At 37.1% G+C, this 25,361-nt stretch overlaps 1 protein-coding gene and 1 long non-coding RNA gene across 4 annotated transcripts in view; both read left to right on the forward strand.

Moving 5' to 3' along the window:
- PRKD1 (protein kinase D1) overlaps positions 1 to 10,854 on the forward strand; it is a 333,614-nt gene extending 322,760 nt beyond the window's left edge. The window contains exons 17-18 of one of the 2 annotated variants that reach the window (XM_079905696.1): positions 8,624 to 8,709; positions 9,535 to 10,854. In XM_079905696.1, coding sequence (XP_079761822.1) covers positions 8,624 to 8,709; positions 9,535 to 9,753 — 305 coding nt within the window. In that variant the 3' untranslated portion in view covers positions 9,754 to 10,854. The remainder of the gene's footprint in view (positions 1 to 8,623; positions 8,710 to 9,534) is intronic. The other variant, XM_079905697.1, reaches the window with a different exon arrangement.
- A 353-nt stretch (positions 10,855 to 11,207) lies between these two features.
- Positions 11,208 to 25,361, forward strand: part of LOC307181676 — a 97,496-nt gene continuing 83,342 nt past the window's right edge. For both annotated transcript variants that reach the window (XR_013827003.1, XR_013827004.1), the window contains exons 1-3: positions 11,208 to 11,367; positions 12,041 to 12,107; positions 24,869 to 25,045. This is a non-coding gene — a long non-coding RNA (uncharacterized lncRNA). The remainder of the gene's footprint in view (positions 11,368 to 12,040; positions 12,108 to 24,868; positions 25,046 to 25,361) is intronic.

Below are 25,361 nucleotides of genomic sequence, written 5' to 3' on the forward strand. Positions count from 1 at the left end.
ATTCCTTCATTATAAAGAACACATTTCTTTTAGCATGGCATAAAATAACACTTGATTTAGGTATAAAATGTAGACTCATGTTGAGTTTACTGTGCATTTAGGACCCTGAATTTTTTCTTATATATGTCGTTGATAAGCCACATTTGTCAATTCTGTACTTAGACTGGTTTGGTTTCGGGGTGGGGGGTAGCTAAATAGAGGACCCTGTTTCATTCGTCCCTGTTAAATGTTATCTTACCAGTATAGCTCTATATGTATATAGTTATCTTGGAACTTATTTGTGTAATCCAACTTGTTTGCTCTTCCTCTCGGCATCCTCTGAGTAGAAGCTATCCTGAAACCTTTCTATTGTCTTCGTTCCAGAATACTGAACAAGATGGGGCCTTCTCTATGTTTATATCCATCTATTCTGGGGCCCTTTGAACAACATTAAACCAGTTTTTAACTACTTTCAATGTTCTCATACCCCTAGTCCTTTGCTATTCAAAATGTGGTCTAAGGTTCCACCTGGGACTCTCAGGCTCCTCCCCAGACCTACCTAATCAGAATCTACAGTTTAAGATCCCTAGATTATTCATATGGGTGTAAAAATCTGAAACGCACTGCTTAGCACAGCCTTTCTCAACCCTAGGAGCACATATTAGAAACACCTGAGGTGCTTCTAAAACTACCGACACCTGGAGGCCCCTAACAATTTTTTTCACTTGACCTTTGGCTTGCGTATCAGCATAAAAAAAAAAAAAAAAAAACCAGAAACCCCTCCAAAGTGAAAATGAAAAAAAAAAATTCACCCCAAACTTCATTAAACTAATATAAATATATTTTAATTTAGACTTTAAATTTTGAATCAATTTGGCATCAGTTTGGGGGCTGCTGTATGCTGTGTTTAAACAATTCATGATTTCCAAGATTGTCTTTCTAGTCTTCAGGCGGAAATTAAACTGAATGTAAAGCAAAGGACTACCCAATGATAGAATAACTTTCTACAGAGGAAAGAACTGGGAAAGGAAAGACCCTGCTTGAGCCTCTAAAGGTCTTGCACTTCATTGGATTGCGGTAATTGACTCAGGAACGAGTGAGATGATGATTCCCAGCGCCCTTGTTTGCTGCCGGCAGCCTCTGGTTTCAGCCCCTGAGAGGAGCGTCCCACTTAGTGTTGCTGGGCAACAGCTTGCTGGGTTGAGAGCTGGAATGTGAAGGGTTGCAAAACGATTTTTTAAATAAACACATAACTTACCTTCAGCATGAATCAAGCCAAAGGGAGAAGTACTGAGCCTACAGGGTGACAGGCAGTGAGGCAGAATGGAAAGGGAAAAAAGCAAACAAGGAGCTCAGTAGTGACAGATGAAGACTCCATCACTAGAGTGATAGTTCTGACCTGGTTTCTAATTTGAAAATTTGTACCTCAATAATTTGCAGCTGGACGAAAGACAGTACCGGAAAAAACAATTTTTTCTAAACTACCGTGTCTGGACAAAACAGGTCAGCCCCAGGGTTTCACAGATAATTTCTCTTGTGTCAAATAAACATTGTAAAGTAAATGTGATCTGTATTGCAGATCCTCTCAGCATTATTCTGATTTTCTGATGAAAGTCATTGATACTGTGATCCGTTTGTAGACGTGTGATGTCCTACCATCCAGGAGTATTTTTAGCCAAAATATACAAACTATATGCACATAATGTGGATATTAAAACATAGAGCTGAGAAAATGGATATTTAAATTTCTAATTAATGTATTCAATCTATCAAATGCTATTTAGCAAGCATTTTCCTAATACATTAAATGATGCATTTGATTTTACATATTTATGAAATTGTGCAAAAATGAATACACAATCTGTGGGACCTTAAAAGAGCTAAAATCTAGTGGGGAGAATGGGGGGACAGGCAGGTACCTAAAATGAAAGATGGGGAATGAGGGAATTTCCAGGGGTTAAGACTCAGTGCTTTCACTGCAGGGGCCCAAGTTCCATCCCTGATCGGGGAACTAAGATCCTGCAAGCCTGTCGGCCAAAAAGAGATGTAAAATGGAAGATGACTGAGAGATGTGACCTGAGGGTCCTATTATGTCTTCACATATGTCCAGTTCCATTCTTTCTGTAGGATTTTCTCCAAGCTTTGGATGCTGTTTAGTTTAGCCATAGCTATGACACATGCAAATGTCCCTTCTGCATACTAAGAACCTATTGTCCATACACATGGTATTTGCTTTGAAATGGAGAATGACTGCAATATAGTTTCCACAATTTCAAAGATGATTCTGAATTTTGACACCCTAAGAAAATAGAATCCATACAATTAACACCGATGGAACGTTTCTTTTCATATTAAAACATAAAGCCCTCAGCACCTGCGTATACCATTCAATTTTGTTTTTGTTCATATATACTTATGCAGAACTTCAGCTATCCCAACATCTGCTGAAAGTCCCATTCTGTTAAAAAAAAGAAAAAGTTTGATAAAATTTTCTCTTCGCTTTCCTGACATTTCAGTCTCTCAGCTGATGGGGCAACAAGAGAAATTGCTGTACAGGAAGTTAGGGGAAAAGTAACTTTGTTAGCCAAGAATTTGTTGTAGCAAAAAAGAAACATTAAGCGTCATAAAACAGATTTTCTTTGCTCTTATTTTAATTTATAGGAAACATTAATATGAATCCATGGCCAGAGACATTTTAGAAAACACAAAACTCTGTGCTTATGAGAGAGGGGATTCTTTAAAATAAAAATCTGAACCATACAATTGTTTAAAATTTTCTAATAAGAAAGAAAAAGGAAAGACTTCTCACATTGCCCGAATGTAGCTATTTGAGGTGCTCAGAGAGCTCAGCCTTAAGACAATTTATTAAAAATATGGAAGGAAGGGATTGAGTTTTAGGATGAATAAGAGAACAGAACTCTCAGAATAATATTAGAAAGGCTAACTCTCAGAGTAAATGGGCAAGTAGATCAGAAAATAATCCTACCACTCTCTGAAAAAGTTGCCATCATATTTACTGCAAAGAGAAGGAGGAACTAACCACTGCCTATTTTGCTCCTGTTTTCTTTGGGGGTGGAGAAGCGGCTCTTCAAATTGAGAGAATAATGGAAGGAGGGTGTGAAACAAAAAATATAACTCAGAGAATGGAGGATTTTCCTGCACAGCTTTGGCCCTAGGTACAACGACAGCTGTTTTAAATTACATCTGCTTATTGCCCCAAACTGGAGAATCCAGCACTGTGTAGCAATAAACCTTGACCTCATGAAAGGCAGGTATTGGGATATGTACTTTTTGCTATATTTATGGAAGGAAATATGGGGTACCAGGAATTTGCGGCAATCTCTGCTTCCCCAAATATCTCTTTATCCTGGGGCTCCAGATCTTCCTGGTGCTCCGGGGAACCTGGAGTTTCTGTATCCTTCTAGTTTCCGCCTTGGGTGCTAGTATCCTGTTCTGCTGACATGCCAGCATGTCACCTTTCCTTCTGACTTCCCATTCTGCTGCAGTCCCCTTCCTTACTTTCCTATTTCCCACAGCCAGACCACCGTCCCTTTCTCCTTTGCTTTGTTTTTGAAAGAAGTTCACAGAATGGCCCAGTTTCATATCTGTCTTTCCCATTGTCTCTCCTCCTCCGCCCCCAGCCACCCTGCAGTTTCAAAGACAAACCCTGTCAGATTCCCTCTAGGTCAGAATTCTGAGTCTTGATTTGAGTTTTGGAACTGGAGTTGAGATCCCGTTTGGAATTTTTTCCTGATTGTTGACTCTCTTGGGACTGCTGTAGCTACTCCAGTTTTACTAGTCTTTTTGCTCCTTTGCTATTGGCTTCCTTCCTCCCTTAACTTGGATCCTTTACATTTGAGGGTTACCCATAGCAGTCTCAGCTGGGAGCTAGTACCTAGGGGGGAAATAGTGGTATCACAAGAGTACACTCAATGGCAGCTATAAACTATGACTGATGTTCAGAACAGGACTTAACTGCATATTGAAGAGGCTAACAGAGGTGCTCCTAGAGCCATTGTGGGTAATTAGTAAATCATGAATAAAATGAGAGAGATACCAGAATACTTAAGACAGGCCAGGGTTTTCTGAATTTCTAAAAGGGGGAAAGAATGGATTCTGTAATCATTCAAGAAGAAGCTTAATATTTGTCCTTGTCAGAATCCTAGAATGTATGATTAAATGAATAGTTTGCAGATATTTAGAAACAAATCCTGGTACTGAGAAGGAAATGACTAAAAACCAATACTAGTCAATATTAGTTTACTTAGAATCTATTACTCCAGAATAATTGCATTCTTTTTCAATAAGATAGCTACTGCCAGATAGGTAGAATGAGTAATACCAAGGACTTATGTTTCTTAACTATACATTAGAAAACATTAGAAAACATTAGAAAAAAATCTCCCACAGTAGCCTTTGGAGAAGATGATAACATATGGACTGAATGGGATACTCCTAGGATGAAACATTGCTCATTTATGAGTGTGTTCAAAGAATAATTAATAGGCATGGCAGTTGGACGTGTAACCTATTGGAGAGTCATCAAGTCCTATGTTTAAGCCTTATCCTGAAAAAAGGTTCCTAGTAATTTGATTAATACATAGCAGATACGCTTACTCAGTTGGGAAGTGGTGGAAAGCTAGAGGATTAGTCCCTTCGATAGGAGAGATCACATCACATTCAGAATAGTCTTTGCTGAAATGTTGAGCTAAGGTCACAAAGATAGATAGATAGATAGATAGATAGATAGATCAATCAATCCAGGCACTTATGTACATAAAAGTATGGTGGAAACATGACTAAGAAGAATTTAATGTTCATTATTGGAAATTTTCTAAATTTAATTAGTTTTTGAGATTATTATCGGTTAATAATAATGAGTTAATGGTATGATGTGCCTACTGCATGCCACAGTATTTAAGAGCATGGGCTTTGGAGCCAGTTACCCTGGGTTTCAACCTCAACTGTTACCTGGGAACTGTCTGACTTCGACCAAGTTATATGACCTTTTGAAGTTTCAGTTTTTCCTTTTATATAAAATAGAGATTAAAATAGTAACTACTGGAGCTTCCCTGGTGGCGCAGTGGTTGAGAGTCTGCCTGCCGATGCAGGGGACGCGGGTTCGAACCCTGGTCCGGGAAGATCTCACATGCCACGGAGCGGCTGGGCCCGTGAGCCATGGCCGCTGAGCCTGCGCGTCCGGAGCCTGTGCTCCGCGGCGGGAGAGGCCCGCGAACCACAAAAAAAAAAAAAAAAAAAAAAGTAACTACTTTCATATGTTTGTTAGGAGTACCTAAGAATATGAATGTCAAATTTTTTTTAAAAAAGCAAAACCTTCCATCCTAGGCTATATGAATAATATCACAATTAAGGTGTCAGTTAATTGTGAGGAAAATTCTGGTCCATTGTGAACAGGGACATTGAAAAAGAGCTAGTGAACATAAAAAGCTGTCATATAGAATAGTCAAGTTCTCCATTGCATCTACAACATAAATAGGATTAATGGGGGTAAGTTATAAAAAGACAACTTTGGGCACAACATAGGAGAAAAGAATTCTTGTCACTGGTATCCTGCAACACCGTTGAGATGTGAAATAGATTGGACTACTGCAGTTAGTCACTAGGACCCTAGCTAGTTATATTTAGGGAACGCTAAAGAAAACATTTTTTTCTTTGAGTAGGATAGTAATTAAAGGTCAAAGATTTTAAATGGTGCTTTTTTTTTTTTTTTTTGCGGTACGTGGGCCTCTCACTGCTGTGGCCTCTCCCATTGCTGAGTAAATGATGCATTTTGTCATGGTGTGTGTGTGTGTGTGTGTGTGTGTGTGTGTGTGTGTGCGCGCGCACGCACACACACGTGTGCATATTTTGCCTTTGCAATTAGATTGGGAGCTTTTCAGGGCTTTATCATTACCTTTTTTATTCCCAATGTCATTGCCAACAGTAATTCCTTAAGGAATATTTGGTGAATGAACAGATAAATGAATGATACGTATATGCGATATATACATGGTCAATATAAAGAATATTGTAAAAAAAAAAAACAACAGTAGAATCTCTTTTTAAAAGTGAGCTTAGTGAAAGGCATTTTGGATGGTATATTTAATGCTGGGTTGTATGAGCCTTGATTAATGAAAAGGATGTTTTAGGAGTTCCAGAAACAGTGACCAGTAGAATGGAACTCTCAAACACTATGATGAACCTATTTTCTCAGTAACACCGGGTTCCCAATATTTAACTACAGTGTCCAACATTTAATAGTTAATTATTTCTGTTTTCTGCTATCAAGAGCCATGAAATATATTTATAAATACACAGATACACCCACCCTCACACACACACTCCTGCTAATTCTCGCCTTAGGTCCTAAACTATTTTCTCTCGGAGGTACTTGTCATTGGCTTGCTGTGCTTATTCAGGTCAGCTGTGTACTGTGGCTGTAGTGAGACTTGTGATTATATGCTTCATTCAGCAGAGCAATTTTTTCATCTTCACATATCCCATTCCCTTCAGACACATCTAGTTTCTCCCCTGGCCGTACTTCCTTCCCCATTAGGCAGCGTGATTCACTGTTGGGGCCCATTTGGGCACAAACCAGACTTTTTGTCGAGTTGCTGTACTCCTACCTTCCTAATTATAGAATTCAAAGCAGAAGGAGTGAATTAATAACATGTCTTTATTCCCTGCAGTGTATGAGGAAGCATAATGCTGTGGCATGCTTACGGTAGCACATGCATTCTCCCGTCTCCCCTTATTCTCCATTTTTGCTGTGTGACTTCACAGCAGCAAGAATGGAAGGTGCACTTTACACACCAGTGAGTAAATCATGTGAATGGATGTTTTAAAGCCCGTGCCCAATACACAGTTCACTGAGAGAACTATACTTTCAAAAGCCCTCTGAGAACACATGCTTGGAATTTGAAATGGTACTAAATACTGTGTTTCCTAAGGTATCCTAGCGAAGGCAAGGGTGTAGGGGCATAGACAGCATTTAAATATGTGCTATTACATTTACTTTCTCCAATCAAGCAATTCTTAGATGTTTGATTCTACAGTCCTTCCATGCAGGCAAATACTTGGAATATTAGTATCAAAGTGATACAATTCTAGATTAGCAAAAGCCTGTAAAAATCGTTTCTCTTTGCCTGATAACGAGAAGGATTCTGATTCATTCTGAGGGAATAAAGTGATCTTTGTTCCAGGTGGCCTCAGGACTCCTGTGACACTGTATTTTCAGATCCACACAGACTGATGTAGACCAAACAATGGAGTCAAAGCCCCCTCATTCAGGACTTGATGGTTGAGGAAGTTGGGGAGTTAATTTGCATCTTTATCAGATACCTGTTAAAGGTTTTTGATAGAAAGATCCATCTCTCAAGAATCTTAATGACCAGGGTTGATTAAGGGAGGGAATGGACTCTGGTGGAATGTGAATGCTTTCATTAGTTTGGCAGATTTCACTAAGTTCTTTTTGGGAAGAAAATGCTAACAGGAAAGAAAGAAATGGGAAGTCATTACAAGAATGAATGGGAAGCATGAGGTAATGAATTGAATAAATAGTGAACAATTAAGGGTATAGGCTGAAAATAATAGTTTTCAGAAAGGTGAGTGAGAACTCTGTTACATGGTACTCTGGGTAAGATGATTTGTAGACTAGATAACTAGAAGAATCGCTTTTTTCCCTAAATTACATTCTGTTGAAGTCCCAGTCAGAGGCAGAGTATGAGGCTGGATGGTTTGTGATTCTAACCTCTTAGAAGAATTCTTGTTAGACAAGTTGATTACCTGTCTTCCCTATGAAAGCAATGAAGGCCGATATAATTCCAATTCATGGGTTTTTTTGTTTGTTTGTTTTGTTTTTTGTTTGCAGTACGCGGGCCTCTCACCACAGCGGCCTCTCCCGTTGTGGAGCGCAGGCCCCGGATGCACAGGCTCAGCGGCCATGGCTCACGGGCCCAGCCGCCCCGCGGCACGCGGGATCCTCCCGAACCAGGGCACGAACCCGAGTCCCCCGCATCGGCAGGCGGACTCTCAACCACTGCGCCACCAGGGAAGCCCCATGGGTTATTTTTAAAAGTAAAGAGAAAGAGACAAAAGTGTTCCACCACTGGGCCATTGGTTTTTAGGCTCTAAGTTTATCATGAGTCATGGCCCATGGTTATGCTTTATTTTCTTCCTTTTAAATGTGGTGTCCAGATGTCTGTCACTTAATTCAAGACTACGGAGCCCATTATGTGTATTCAAACTTTAAACACATTTTGTAACAAAATTAGTAAATGCTTTCTCTTGAATATTAGTTTTATCCTGCCATTAGTGCAACACATATTTAAATGATGTATATTTGAACAAAACTCCTACTTCAGAGAAATGTATTAGAAACTAGACTAAGAGAAGTTCACATCATACTCACAAAGGACTCATACTCCTTCCTCTACAATTATTTCCAATTCATTTTTTTGCATCTAAAATTAAATTAAGGCCAAGGTTTTAGAATTCTCAAGGGGAATTTTCTTCAGGTTCTAGTGTCTACTATCACTGTGTTGCATTTAACTGTGTGAAATAGCATATGTGGAATAAACTATAAATGAATTATGCATATGTTCCAGATATGTCATCTATTTTTACCAATAAAAATTTTTTTCAGCCATTGATCTTATCAATAACTTGCTGCAAGTAAAAATGAGAAAGCGCTATAGCGTGGATAAGACCTTGAGTCACCCTTGGTTACAGGTAAAAATCAATCACTGGCTCTTTTCTCAGTTGAATAAGCTTCTAAATATTTAAGATTCTGATACTATATATAAAAATCTTTTGTCATTTTTTAAAGTATAATTATAATACCAGTTTGTTTGCCAAAATGCATGCCACTTCATAGGATTTAATAACAATTTAGTATTTCTAAACCTCTTTCTCTACCAGGAAAGTTGGATAAGGGAGAAACACACCATACCACACACATACACACAGACACACACACCAAAAACAAAAGACAAAAAAAGAAGGGTCATAATGAAACTCCAAGGACCAGATTTCAAAGGCATCTGTATGATAATACAGATAATATATCCAAGTAGACGCCCACCTGGTCATGCACTGTACTTGTTTGGAAGCTGTATATTTAAATCCAAGGCAATACTTGTAAAAGAAATGCATGGTAGATATAAAGCATATGCATGTGTTTGTTCTCTCTTAAATATTTTATTTTCACACTGAACTTAGAAGTTTAGAAAAATGATCCTCTGCAATACTGAAGGATTATTTGTAGGCATTAAATTCCAAAGGAATACCAACATTCTGCTTTGTTTGACTGCAAATATTAATTGCCCACCTTCTGATGCCTGATATCCTATAAACAGTATGCATTTGCAAAGTTTAGGTAAATAGGATGGCTTTGGTGCTGATGCTGTCACCTCAGGGTGCCTGATGAAAGACATAGCACGGTGGGAGTGGAAGAAAAAAGGGTAACATATATGTTGTGGGAGCTGACAACAACGAAAGAGTGTTTTAATGAGTTTTAATCATATCTATGGTAATATTTTGCAATTTCTCCCTCAGGATTATCAGACCTGGTTAGATTTACGAGAGCTGGAATGCAAAATCGGGGAACGCTACATCACCCATGAGAGTGATGACTCAAGGTGGGAGCAGTACGCAGGCGAGCAGGGGCTGAAGTACCCCACACACCTGATCGATCCAAGCACTGGCCACAGTGACAGTCCTGAGACCGAAGAAACAGAGATGAAAGCCCTCAGTGAGCGTGTCAGCATCCTCTGAGTTCCATCCCCTATAATCTGTCAAAACACTGTGGAATTAATAAATACATACGGTCAGGTTTAACATTTGCCTTGCAGAACTGCCATTATTTTCTGTCAGATGAGAACAAAGCTGTTAAACTGTTAGCACTGTTGATGTATCTGAGTTGCCAAGACAGATCAACAGAAGCATTTGTATTTTGTGTGACCAACTGTGTTGTATTAACCAAAGTTCGCTGAAACACTAAACTTGTTATTGTGAATGATTCATGTTATATTTAATGCATTAAACCTGTCTCCACTGTGCCTTTGCAAATCGGTGTTTTTCTTACTGGAGCCTCAATTTGGTAAGAGTCTACAGAACCTGTCCATGAAGTGGTTCTGTTCTGTGTGTCCCATTGGTGTTGTCACTATAAGCAAACTCTTGAAGAGTAGATTATTACCGGTGTTCTATGAACAACTCCAAAACTCATGTGGAAAAAACGAATGATGGGGACTGGGGGCTCAGGGGGATGGATATGCAATCCTAAGACACAAATGCATGGAAGAGTTTTACTGTATAGTTTCAAATCCTTTGCCTGCCTGGTGTGCCTCAGTGTATTTAAACTCAAGTAAATGGGCCTAGGTGCACCTACTACTTTTTAAGCCTAAATGCCTTAGAATTGTAACTGCCATGTATAGAACAGGTTTATCTTCCCCTTTCTTACAATACCCTGCTGTACTATGGAAAATCAGCAGCTAAGCAACCTTTTGCCTATGTGTATTTTTCAACAATAACAAATAAATATTCTTGGCAAAATATGTGTCCATCGACTGAATTATTTTCATTTGTGATCCATGCTAATGTTCTCTGGCCAAGTAAGAGCAGGGGTATCTGCTCAAAAAGACCAGAGAAAGTCTCAGGGCCTAGAACTTAGCTTTGTCTAGTCTGCAGCCACAAAAGTATGTTTCCAAGTATACTGAAACCTTTCTATCTCGCATGTCATCTAGTTTCCAGTAGAAAGGAGAAGAATGACCAAAGCCAAACAGAATACTTGGAGACATAAGAATATTACAAACAGCAATCTCAGTGTAGCCTCCTGATTTATTAGAATAATGGCTCTAATAATTTCTTTCTAAAAAAGAAGATTCTGAGGTGAACTATAATAACACATCAATACTGGAAAACTCCTAAAGAGAAAAGCCAACTTAAGTAAAGTTCTGTAGCCTGGGGAAGACAAAACTAATATCGGACTTAACAGACTTCAGGTGTGTGGAGTGGGTAATTGTGGGCTGTTTTTCTTTATAGCAGGATGACAGTGAATTATCATGTATTACTGCTACTATATAACAGGAAAAAAATTGTAATAAAGGTTTGGAAGAATTTTATGTGTTGTAAGCCACTTGAATATGTTACATAATTATGTTAAGACAACAGACAATATTTGCACTTGGAGGGATGGGAGGAAAATAGTTGATCTTTCCAATGGTTAATTACTATTTTGTATTATTTTAAGGGATTTGGAATTTATTCTGTGTTAAATCTGAGGAAATCATTCAAACTTTTTAAGCAGAAGAGTAATCAACATCAACAAGTTCACTGCCAGCAAGACAGAGTCTGGATTGAAGCCAGGGCAGGGGTGAGCCAAAAGACCAGGTAAACTATTGTAATAACATCGGGGATGATGAGGGCATGAGCTAAGGCAGGAGTAAATAGGAAACTAGGTGGGGAGGTGTATATAAGAGATGTTGATGGGTGGAATCAGTGGGACTTGGTTACTAGTTGAATGTGGAATTTAAAGGAGTCCAGAGTGAATCCTAGGTTTTAGCTCAGATGAATGATGGAACTATTAATCAAAAGGAGTTATAGCCTTAAAAAGGGTAAGTTCACATTTGAACATGTTGCATATAACGTTCCTGTTAGACATCAAGTCTGAGATATCCTGAAGATATTTAGATATGTGTGTAGAGTTTAGGGAAGAATTCTGGAGTTGAAGGTACAGATTTGGGAGTCAGTAACTCACCACAAGTTGATTAGAATGACTCAGGTCCTTGGGGGTGGAATGAGAAAGAATGATCATAGGACACAAACCTGAGAAATATCAACAGGAATGGTTCAATCAGAAAAAAAGGAAAATTGAAAAGGAATATTTAAAGATAGAATTACATGAAGTAATATTATAGAACTCAAGGGACGAAGTAAGTTCAGGAATGAAGTAGACAATAGTAGAAAATATTATGGAGGAATAATGGTTTCAGCTTTTTGGGGGGCAGCCTTACCAACTATTCCAGCAGTTTGTAACAAACATTACTCTTTCTGTTACATTCAGAGTAGCATGTCAAAAGGATATCTGTGTGGCCATGCTACCGACACAACTTATTCAAGCACAAGAAAGAGTAAGTAACCGCTAATGTTCAGAAAAAAAATGGGCCGCTGAAAGTCATGCCACTTTCTTCCATCCAAAATATCAGTTGATACTGCAAAGACTCCAATTTCACTGAACCAGCACCCACTTTTTATGCTAAATATCATCAATGCAGTTGTCCACACTTCACATCAGTGGTATATCATTGTGTTTAATGACATGGGCAGTAGTCTGTGTTTAATACAAGAGGCAGAGCAACATTTTTGATACAGAAGAATCTTCTGATTCTGACAAAGATGAGAGAAAAGACTGACGCATGATTTAGGGAGGATGTGTCCTCTGTCATTGTTGCAGTGGCGATATTCCTTAAACAACATTATCAGTCTATTCAAGATGTCATAAATTTGCTGATCTCTATATATCCAGAACCACTAGAGCAAACTCCCACTATTCTTGCTTCTGGCCTGAGCAAGAGGACAGTGCTTAGAAAAATATTTTGATCAGTGATGCTTTCGATTTGTCCATTAGCCCTAAAGAATCTTTGAGTTTAGTGAATACTTACTCTCATGGAGACTTTTTAAAAAAATATATGGTCAGCCATTGTACTGAATGTGTACAATAAGTACAGCAGTGAGAATAAGAAAGCCATCTGTCTCCTCTTTGCATTCATTATCCAGTCAGTGTTAAGTTTGACTACCTCTATGAAGTGATTACATTTTACATACTGTCTGTTTAAACCTGTTTTAAGGAACCAAATACTGGTTCATCTGAAGATACACTGAGGCCCATGGAGAAGGGCCAACTGCTTTTAGTTGCCAAAAGGGAACACGCTCTTTCATCTCAGTCTTTTCACATTGTCTGAAACACTCAGAAAATGTGGGGTGTCCTCTCCATGCTACCCTCTTGCCTTGTTAACTCCTGTTTATCCTTTTACCATGCATTTGACATATGTCTCGTGTCTTTTTTGTTCCCCTGCTCCTTTTTAATTACCTTCTTAGATAGTTATTATTAATGTAACATTTTAATTCTTTTGTTGGATTTTTTACTATTTTTAAGTTATTTTTTAGTGATTGCTCTAGAGATTTTAATATGCATCTGTTCTTATCACAGTCTACTTCACACCAGTAATAACTAAATTCTGGTGAAATATACAAACTGTGCTCCAATATAGCTCCATTCCCTCCACCCTTATTTGTGATGTTATTATCATATATGTTATAGATTTTTATGTTATAACCCAATTTTTTGTAATTATCATTTTATACAATTATCCTTTAAATCAGTTGAGAGAAGAAAGGTAAAAAAATACACCGTCTTTTATATTTACCTACCTTTTCCATTGCTCTTTATTTCTTCATGTGAATTCAGGGTACTATCTAGAGTCATTTCCTTTCTGCCTGAATGACTTTCTTGAGGATTTCTTTAAGACATGTCTGCTACCAACAAGTTCTCTCAGTCTTTGCACATCTTGTGAATGCCTTTATTTCACATTTATTTTTGAAGGAAAGTTTTGCTGGATATAGAATTCTTGGTTCACAGGGTTTTTTGTTTTTTGTTTTTTTCTTTCATCCTACTGCTTTTTAGCCTCTGTTGTTTCTGATGAGACGTCACCTTTAATCGTATTGTGGTTCCCTTATATGTGATGAATTATTTTTCTCTTTCTGCTTTCAGTATTTTCTCTTTGTCTTTCAGCAGTTTAAGATCATGTATCTAAGTGTGGATTTCTTTGTTTTTATCCTATTTCAGCTTATGCTTCTTAGATGTGTAGATAATTTTTTTCATACAATTGGGAAAACTCAGACCATTGTTTCTTCAAATACTTTTCTGCCCTTCTATCTCTCTCCTTTCTGTCTGGGACTCTCATTACATATAAGTTGGTGTGCTTGGTGAGTTTTACAGGTCTCTGAAACTCTGTTTTTGTTTTGTTTTGTTTTTGTTTTCGTTTTCTTTCTGTTCTTCAGATTGGATCATCTGTACTGATTTATCTTCAAGTTCACTTATTCTTTCTTTTGCCAAATCAAATCTGATGTTGAGCCTCTCCAGTGAGTTTTTTATTTTACTTTTTTTCCAAATGTAAATTTTCTCTCTGGTTATTTTTTATTATGCTCATCTTTCTAAAAAGTATTTTCTATTAGTTGAGTCATTATCATACTTTCCTCCAATTCTTTATATGTGGTTTCCCTGAGTTCTTTGAACATGTTTGTAATAGCTACTTTGAAGCCAGTGTTAAGTCCAATTTCTGGGCCTTCTCTCCCATCCTCTACCCCACCAGAGACAGTTTCCATTGAATACTTTTTTATCCTGTGTATGCATCACACTTTCCTCTTTCTTTTCATGTCAAAATTATGGATTTTAACTAACATATTGTAGCAACTCTGTATTGTGACTCATCTCTTATCATCCCCATCATAGTTATTGTTGTTGCTTTTGTTTGTTCGGTAACTTATCAGGATTAATACTCTAGAGACTGTCTTCCCTGAAGTACGCATCTGCTTATGTCTCTGCTCAGTTTTAGTTTGTTTATTTTTATTTTTAAGACTGGCTTCCTAGATGCCACATCTAGGACAGCATAGGTTAGTAGTCAGTGATAGTTCAGAGATTGTGTTTAAGCACCTTGAGCCAGTTAGACTTCTATCCTTTGCTGGTGAATCAAAGTGTGGGTTAGGTTCAAGCAGTTAATAAGTTTCTTTCCCTGAGATGCTTTTATTCTCTCTGTGTGCAAGGTCTTTCACTCAGGTGAAAAGTAGATGCCTAAGGCTCAGAGTCTTCTGTGTGTATACACCTTTGTACATACACGTAGCTTTTGAGCCACGAGGGGTATGTGAAAACCTCCTCTGTATCTTCCTAGTAAATTTCTGGCTGTTCTACCAATCTGTTCATTATCCCAATCTGTATTGCAACCTCAGGATAGCTGTAATGTTGTCCTTAAATGTTCGTTCATGATGAGATTGCTATTGTTTTTGACAATAACTCTAGAAGTGGGTTTTCCATGTTCTGCTCCAAATCAAGTCAGCCATGTGCTATCAGTAAGATCCCTGGTTTTTCCCAGCCTTCCCCACCCTGGTAGAACTCCCTTGCCACAGAGTCAAGGGGAGAGGGGCGGAGGGGAGCAAGCTAAAAGGCCACAGACTCCCATTGTTCTTAGTAAGGGTTGGTTAGTTTTTCCTGAATAAATGCTTATCAGTTCATTGTATGCCCTTGGCCAATTTCCATGGTCCTAAAATGGTTGTTTTGGGAAAATTTGCTAGGTGTATTATTGCTCTTTGGGAAAAGATTTGCTGAGCTTCTCACTCCCCTATTATGAAAGTCTTCAGAGTTAATAATATTAACCTCACTTTAAGAATGTCCATAGGACTTTAAACAAACACCCTGAAAACATATATAATCTGTTATAAATAAAAAGAGAGACACATTAGGAGAAAATATTCAGAGAATCCAAATTTTTCTCATTTATTCAGACTTCTTATGATGAGCAAATAAACTATCAGGTAATTAAATTTCAATTATATGTGAAATTGAAATGTCTCATTTAAAATTTTCACTTAATCTATTTCTCCCTCATTTAAGGCTCTGCGTGTCTGAACAACATGACTCCGGGTACTCAAGTGGATAAAAACATTCCCTATCTCCACAATAAGGGATGAGTGGGTGTGGATGGGGCCTGCATGAACCTTCCAACCCTTAACACTAACCTCAGTTAACAGCAGCATGCTGCTTGAGGAGAATGTTCCAAATTGTTTTTTGAAAGAGAAAGGGTTGGCACTAGTGGTAGCTATTTTGCATGTTTTCCTCAGCACCTCCAGCTTCTTTGTTCCTTTGTCCCTTTGGTTTGACTTGTTTTTCTTTCTCCCAGCTCTGAACTTTTCTTGCAGGTTCAGAGAAAGAATCTTTTTTAAATCTACTCAAAGGCTGAGTAACCCTCCTACCTGAACTCTTCTGATTCTTTCTTGCCTTTTTTCAGACAGAACGCAGCCCCCAATTAACCTTGCTCTGTTTGGTATCCATCAACAAATTATCTTTTGACTTAAAACAAGTTCAGCTTCCCACCTCCAACAAAACCTAAACAAATCAAGTTGGGCCTTCCTTCTTCTAGCAAACATCTAATTACTGTCTTTTATTTCTCTGGAAAATTCCTCACTCCTTTTTCTTCGGCTTCTGTATTTATATTCCATGGAATAAAATGTTCATTTTTGTCATCAATGAATCTCTTCTCACATGAGTCATCAGTGGCTTTAAACTCAAAATTGATGGATTTTCTCAAGATAACATAGAGGTTAGAAACCCAAATGAAGAGACAGACTAACTTTGTCTTGAATTCTGGGTGACCATGAAAGCATTGTAATCTCTTATTGGGGTATTTTGAGAGATTGTACAGGATAATGCATATAAAACTCTTTAGTGCATCCTTGATCTGAGACATCCATCAATCAGTGATAATTATTATTCTTGAATCATTCAACAACTATTTTTGACCACTTTCTATGTGCTGGGAATATAGCAGATGAAAAGACAGATGTGGTTACTGCCCATATTCCCTCTAACTTCCATCTCTGGTGTCCTGCCTCCATTTGTTTTGATGGGCTACGGGAAAGGCCTGAATTCTGAAGCTTAAGAAGCCTGGGTCCAAATCCCAACTCCATTCCTTGTTTAGTGAATTTAGACAAGTTCCTCTAAAGTCTCTCTGTCTACTCGAAAGTAGAATGGCAATGATGTATGTTTCAGAGTGCAGGTGGGATAACTAAGATAAGTATTTAAATTTCTTAGCCAAATTGCTGGCATATGTTACAGCTCAACAGATGTTAACTTCCTCCTCTCTCCTACCTCTATCTGCATTTCCCAAGGTTTTATTATTTTTCTCTTTCAATATTTTCTTCTTTTGATATGACTTATTTGCATGAATTCAACTGTTACTTTAGCTAACATTCCCAAATCCACATTGACCACGTCAAACTCTCAACATTCCAGTTACATCTTTCTATAAATCTATAGATAATCTCCATAATCTATATCTATCTAGAGGTTCCCACCCCATGACTTAAATTCAACACATCTAAAAATCACTATTATCAATTTACTTTCAAATCAGCTTCAATGTAATGTTTTCTAAGTGAAATCTTCTCCTTCAAATTCCTCTCCGTATCATCTACTCTACACACCTCTGCTAGATTTACCGCCCCCCAAATTGCTTTAATCATTGTACTCATAGGTTCTGAAATCTTCAAAGACTCTGCTGCCAGTTACCTACAAGATGAATTCAAATTACTTAGTGTTACAAAAGCTGTGGGATCTAAAAATTAATAAAGTACTATTCAGTAAGAATTCCATGTATTCCACAAATTTCTGAACCACATATATGAATGTCAGAGCTTAGACAGAAACAATTTTCACCTCTTTGAAGTTCATTTCTTGTTTCTATAGCAAGACAAGAAGCTGGGCAAGCTGACTTCTAACTTACCTTCTAATTCATAGATTTCATGAAAGCATGGTTTAAGTTGAATGTCAGCAAGATGTCAGTGATGCATATGTTTTCTAATTCTCTGGGGGCAAATTCGGTTTTGAAAGAGGAAAAGTCACATCCTTCCCTGGACCTCATTTGTGTCATAGATTGTGTCTAGGGACTTTTGACAGTGACAGTTTCTTTAAATGAATCTGGGCTACCAGCTACTTTCTGTTGAAAATCGTGAACATTTGCCTCAAAACTTCTTTCTGTACCTTGAATGAAATGGTAAGATTTTGAATTAAGATTTATTTTTTCTGGGAAATGAAAGGATCTTCATGTTTTATACTATTTTTTAATAAACCTGAAACCCTTGGATCTTTTCCTTTTGAAATATTCAACTTGTTTTGGTCTGAGAACTGAGGTTACACTTTACTTGAGCTTTGGACACTTAGTGATCTCAATTTTCAAGGAGATCCAAATAGATTATTTTTCTTTTCTCTCATAATTTTGTCTCCACTCTTGAAGGTGGGTAACTGTCTCGTATTGGTTGACTACTGCATTCCACTACCTTCCATAGAGACATGGGTTATTAGAAGCAAATACCCGAATGTGACCTATATATAGATCTCCTGCAAAATCTCCAAAAAACTGGGTTCATTGTGGGTGCTTTCAGCCCTCTAGATGGAGGCAGAGGAGCAAGAGGAATCACTTGAGGAAGGATAAAGAAGTAAGAATGAATTGAACAAAGGAAAAGCTCTTGATGAAGTAGAGGGTTAATATGGAGGTAGATCCAGGAAATAACATTGTCCAGGTTAATTAGAACAATACTAACAAAGGCCTCAAAAACTAGGAAGAAGAATTCACACTTTGTCCCAAAGTATATAGGAAGCTCTTGGTTATTTTGTCAAGGGGAATTGTGGAATCCTTATTTTACACTTAAGAAAGTAAAATAAAACTTTTGTTTGGAGTCCAAGAATTTAAATATTAATTCATGCTTATGTTCATAATGAGATTAAAAGGCTTTTTTTAAAAAAAAAAGTAATACGAGCAGAGTCTAAAATTAAACTGACTACACTTTCATTACTCCCTTTTGAAGACAGAGTACTCTTTCCATCAGATGTGAATTTTTTCGTCATTCTTAATTCCCTCTATTCAGGCCCCCAGATAAACAAAGGACATCTCAGAGGAGATAGTGACTTGAAGTATGCTCTGTAGGCAAAACTGCAGAATAAGTCACACTTGGACATCATAAAACTGTGGCTTGTGTACATAGAGAAATAATCATTAGAGCCAATTATCTTTAGACAGACTGATATTTCAAATTCTAATTACAAAGTTTTAGCCTCATTAACACATGTGTTTCATTTTGTATCTTGGCTACCACATTTTATTGTTACAATTCATTAAAAATAATGTGAAAAATGAAGATGATCATAAACTTCATCATATAAGCAAAAGAAAAAAATAGTGCCTGGATAATGATATAGCAACACTTTATATTTGCATAGCAACTTCCTTTTAAGGAGCTCAAAGCATTTCACAAACATTATCTCATTAATCCTATAAGTACAACAATACAAAATAATTTTTTAGAACTCTAAGCTAGGGAAGTTGATGCATTAAAATGGCTACAGTTTGTTTCCAGTGTCACACACTGAATTATGAACAAATGAAGTAAGATATTCAGATTCATTTATTATTATTTTAAAGTTTACATACAGTAAAATTGACTTGTTTTTTTTTGGTCTACGCTTCTGTGAGTTTTCACACATACCGATTAATGTAACTACCAAAACAAAAACACTGATTCGAAGATACATGCACCCCAATGTTTATAGCAGCACTGTTTACAATAGATAAGTTATGGAAGCAATCTGTCCATCAACAGATGAATGGATAAAGAAAATGATCTGTAAAAATAGTAAATCATTATGCTGTACACCTGAAACTAATAATATTGTAAATCAACTATACTTCAACAAAAAAAGTATGTTTTTTAATTTCCAAGTATTTGGAGATTTTTCAGTTATCTTTCTGTTATTGATTTCTAGTTTAATTCCCTAATGATCAGACAGTATACTTTGTATGATTCAATTCCCTTGAATTTGTTAAGATGTTTTTATGACCAAGAGATGGCCAATCTTGAGAGTGTTCCATGTGTACTTCAAAAGAATATGTATTCTGCTGTTGTTGGGTGGAGTGTCCTATAAATGTCAACTAAATCCAGTTGATGGATGATTTTGTTCCGTTCTTCTATATCATTCTGGTTAGTGGTTAGTGTTTGCATGGTACATGTTTTTCCATCCTTTGGAAAGGATGGAAAAGATGTATATAGAGAGAGTTTCTTGTAGATACCATGTAGCTGGGTCCGGGATTTTAAAAATTCATTATGAAAACATTGGTTTTTAATTGGTGTGTTCAGACAATTTAAATTAAATATAATTATTGATATTTTTGGATTTAGGCTACAATGATATCATGTTTTCCTATTCGTTCCTTTTGTTTTTTCATTCTTTCCCTTTCCTGCCTTCTATTGAATTATTAGAATATTTATGTTTTAGTATTCCATTTTAGTTTGTATGTTGAGTATTTTACTATATCTCTTTGTAATTTTTTATTATTGGTTGATCTAAGGATTAAAATATACCTAGTTAACTTTTTACAGTGCACTTAGAATTAATATTTTACACTTCAAGTGGAATATTGGAACTTTACTACCTTATAGGTTCTTTTACCTTCCCCTATTTATATTGTAGTTGTAATATGTATTACATCTACATATATTGAAAACCCTATCAGACTGTTATAATATTTGCTTTTAATCATCATACATAATTTAAAAAGCTAAGAGGGGATATTTGTCTGTTATGTTTACCCTAACGTTTACTGTTTCTGTTCCTCTTCCTTCATTGCTGACCTTCCAAGTTGCCCTGCAGTGACATTTTTCTTTAATCTGAATAACTCCGTTTTGCCTTTTTTTAAGAGTATTGCTGCTGGCAACAAATCCTCTAGTTTTTCTTCATCTGAGAATATCTATTTTTCCTCCATTCCTGAAGGATAATTTCACTGGATAAAGAATTCTCAGTTGACAGTTTTCTTTCAGCACTTTAAAAATGCCCTACTGCTTTCAGACTACCGCCCTCTGGATTTTTATAAGAAATCTGCTGCCATTCGAATTGTCTCTGTATATGCATGCAATGTTTCATTTGGCAGGGGCGCTTTCAAGATGTTTTGCTTGTCATTTGTTTTCAGGAGTTTGATTAGGGTGTTTCTGGGCATGGATTTCTTTGCATTTATCCTATTTAGGTTTCACTGAGCATCATAAATCTCTAAGTTCATGTCTTTGGTCAGATTTGTAAAGTATTCAGTCATTATTTCTTAAAACAGTTTTTCTTAATCATACTCCTTCTATTATCCTTCTGGGACGTCAGTGATATTGAACAACGTTTTGGTATTGTCTCACAGATCCCCGAAACTCTGTTCATTGTTTTTTCAATCTTTTTTTAGATTGGATACTTCCTATTGATCTATGTTCACGTTTACTGACTCTTTCATCTCCATTTAGTTCTTGAATCCATCCAGTGAGTTTTTAGTTTTTGTTGTTGTGTTTTTCAGGTCTAAAGTTTGCCTTTGGTTCTGTTTTTATGTCTTCTATTGAGACTTTCTGTCTTTCCATTCATTTCAAGAGTGTTTGGCATTACTTTTTTTTTTTTTTTTTTTTTGTGGTACGCGGGCGTCTTACTGTTGTGGCCTCTCCCCTTGCAGAGCACAGGCTCCGGACGCGCAGGCTCAGCGGCCATGGCTCACGGGCCCAGCAGCTCCACGGCATGTGGGATCTTCCCGGGCTGGGGCACGAACCCGTGTCCCCTGCATCAGCAGGCGGACTCTCAACCACTGCGCCACCAGGGAAGCCTGGCATTACTTTTTGGAATACAATTAAAATATCTACTTTAAAGTCTTTCTCTGATAATTTTTACCTTTTGCCATCTCAGTTTTGGTGCCTGTTGATTGCCATTTTTCTTGTGTGATATTGAGATTTTATTTTTCTCTGTAAGTTAAGTGATTTTAGGATTTTATCCTAAACATTTTTAATATTATGATTTTGTTTTGTTTAAATATTATGAAGAATATTGTTTGTAATTTTTTTTTTCAGTAGTTATTGATCCTGTTAGATTCTGGCTACAAATTTCTAGTTGCTGTCTGCGGGCTGTAATTTCAAAGTCAGTGCAGTTTTTGAAGCTTTACAAAATGTGCTATCTGAAACTGTCTTTTGTGTGCTCCACCCAGTAGCAGTCTAGCATCTGGAAAATGGTTACCCCACAATTTAGTTCTGAAAGTCTTTGATATGCTGATTAGAGTCAGATTTAAGTGTGCACAACTTGTGACTGACCCCAAGCGTTCATATATAACTTTCTGGAATTATTTTCCTGAGCTGCCTCCTCTCTGTGATGTCCCTGACTCCTCTATCTCACAGGAGCACCTTTCATGGTCCTTTGGCTAAAATGCCAGGGCTTTAGATTCCCCACACTGCTGCATGATTACTATGACTGTGTCCATCTCCTGGGCCAACCAGCAAGAGGATGTATTGGGTTGGCCAAAAAGTTTGTGTGAGTTTTTCCGTAACATCTTACAGACTTTTTGGCCAATCCAATACAAAGGTAAAGAAACAATGGGGCTACACTCTTGGGACCAGAGTTCCTGTAATCAAAAAAAAAATGTCACTTCATTTGAGTTTTAGGTACCTGCCTGACAGACACTGCCATTGCTGTCGCTGCTCATTCGGGATTGTCTGGGGGCCAAGGGTGAAAGACAACAGAAAAAAAAAACACAAAAAGAGGATTTTCTCCAACTTTCTCTGACCCTAGGGAACCCCCTTCCTGCTTAGTGGCCAGAAAATAGCTTCTCTTGGCAGTGTTTCTATTAACATTCAATGCATAGTCCCAGGTTTTAGGCTCTTTGAGTTTTCATTGCCAAGAGATACTAGAGAAGAAAAAAAAAATGTGAAACTCATCACTGATTTGGTGCTACATCAAGTTTTGGTTTCTTTCCCCAATCTGCCTACTACCATTTACTTTTCAGAGTCCTCAAATAGCTGCTGTATATATTATGTCCAGGGTTTTTAGTTGCATTTGGAGGAAGAAGTAGGATGTTATGTGTTTATTCCATCTTGATTGGAACCAGAAACCATGGTTTAGATTTCTTGAGCCCTAGTCATCAAACCAATCTTGAAAGTATGCTTTAGTCTGGAGCCTAAAACAAATGTCCAAACAATAATAGTATGTGAGATTTAAGCAACAAAGGTGCCCAAAATTCAAGCGTTTTATTTAAAACTCTGAGGGTTATGTGATAGGTGTTTTATACATTTTTACTTTACAGATAGGGGACTGAGGTACAAGGATATTGAGTAACTTACCCAAGGTCACACAGTTAATAACTGTTGGGGGTCAGTATTTGAATCCAGGTAATCTGGCTCCGGACACCAAGCTCTTAATCATAAATATATGTGCTTAGTTGTCTATTTATATTTTCTTTTTTTGTTTTGTTTCAGTGCATATGATATTGTGCATTTTGAGGAGAACATTAAGTGTAATTGCTATAGCTACAAGCTTAACTTATTTTACTCTAAGTTTGGAAAGGAGTAAAGATTAGTTGACAAAGAGGTGATATTACCACTTCTCCAAAAGGGTGAGGAAAAATTGGAGGGATCAAAATAATTTTAAAGTCCCACTGATAGATGTGTATCAGCTGGATTTATTCACACAGTCCCTTTCCCCTCAGACTTTTAAACTCTAATGTTAAGTGGAAGGGCATATGGAGGGTAGGCGGTTTCCACAAGAATCAGCTCTTGCTGGAAAAAAAAAAAAGTTTTTAAATTAAAACAATCAATAGGTTTCAGTTATTCATAAAACTAAAACCCCAACCAAAGCACTGACGTAGTGCTACAAGAACTAAAATCTGTGGAATAAGGCTGATCTTGGGCCACCACAAGATGAGGAGAGATATCGAAAGCAAGTGTTTAGGAATTTTTATGGCAATTTGATAGAGTAATTTTATGTTGTTGAATATAATAATTAAAAAGTAGACTAATATTTTATTGTCTTTGTTTTTATTTTATTGTAGTAATTCATTTTTACAATATTTTCCAAAAGTATAACTATGCAATGGATTGGGAATTAAAACCAAAAAGTGAAAAACTGATTCTTTACCATAACCAGTTCGAGAAGTGCTGCCTTCTAATTTTAAAAGAAACAATGGCAAAATGAATTCAAACACAGGGTTGCTGACAGGATTTTCTTTCTTCAGTGATTCATAACATTTCTAAAAAGTATGTCTGGCATTTTAAATAAAGTTGTGTTTGTTATTAAGAGACAGAGGCCTGGAGAAAGGTCCCAAGAGTTGATTTCAAACCTGTCTGAAGGGTCAGCCCCTACACTCCCATTATGAAGAGCCCCAAACTGCTGCAGCAGGGGAAAACCACTGACACCAGGTCCCAGCCTGGTGTTTCTCAGGGAGCTGGAGGCCCCCTTGGAGGCATAGCACTGTAGTCTCAACCCTTGCAAGATAAAAGGGAATGAAGACAAAGGAGAAGTGGAGGCACGTGCATCCCAGTACATGTTCACTATTTTCCTTATTACTCAAACTTGGTGAGTGACAAACAGCTCCTACTCCTTTAATCTAATCTGTTCAATTAACAGGCTACTAATATTTTCTGACAAGTGTGCTACATAAACATCCATGCCTAGTTAAAAATGACAATTAACCAACTTCTCTGGAGGTTCCCTGTGTATCTAGAAGTAGATCTTAATGTAAGATAATGTATTGCAACACACACTAAACATGTTCTTAGAGAAAATAACTGTTACGGGTGTGGAGATTGTGTTCCTTATGATAAAGTTTTACAACAACATTTCATCAGAAAAACGCTGTCCAAATTTGTTCAAGACTTTTTTCTTTTTTTCACTCTAATCGATCCAAATCTTAGTATTCTAAAAAAAAAAAAAGTGTTTACAGAATTGGAAAATTGGGATGTATAAATGTCTCAATTTGTTCTAACAAAAATACTAAGAATTGGTCAAAATACAAAAAAGAAAACTAAATCCATTAGTTCTATGTATCATGTTCTATGAACTAGTCCATCAATGTTGGTTTATAGCCTTCAGGTATCAGTTGCCTCAGTATCTTCAAGTCTTTCAGTCTACTTGAGGCACTCTAGCCTGTAAAAATTTAATGTTCTTTGTAAGATAGGAAACACAGTGTTTCCTGGAAATTCTTGGGTTACTCTGATGTTTCTCTCAGTGTGACATCTCTTTCTGCTTGAATAAATATTTTTGACCTCCCTGTGTTTTCTCTAGTCTGCATTTACCTGAATGTAAATGGAATATAGCCTTTAACTTCTCCAGATTATCGCTTCCATGAGGCACCTGCATGTTGTAAACCTTTCCTGAAGACTGGGGTTCACAATAGTTCCTACTTCATAGAACTATTAAAAGCATAAAGTGAAGTTATGAAAGTAAACTACCTCGTATACGGTAAGCATCTAATAAATGTTGGTTGTTATTATTTGTTTAGGGATAATGGTGTGGAGCAACATCACATCAGATAGAATGAAATTAAATATTAGACATCCCTGTTCTCTTTGAAATTCCTTTAGCCTGTTCAACCATGGGCATTTCTCACTAGGTCAAACTGGCTTCTATAACATACTTATTACTATTTCAATCTAGCTGTCCATATCTCAATTCTAGTTACTTTCCTTAAGCAGAGGAACTGAGCGTGCTCTTGTTCTCTTGCTCTCACTTGTCTCCTGACACCCCTGTCCTATGGTGTGGTGGAGAGGAGAAATGA

The sequence above is a fragment of the Stenella coeruleoalba genome (assembly GCF_951394435.1).
Source record: "Stenella coeruleoalba genome assembly, chromosome: 2".
Lineage (NCBI taxonomy): Eukaryota > Metazoa > Chordata > Mammalia > Artiodactyla > Delphinidae > Stenella > Stenella coeruleoalba.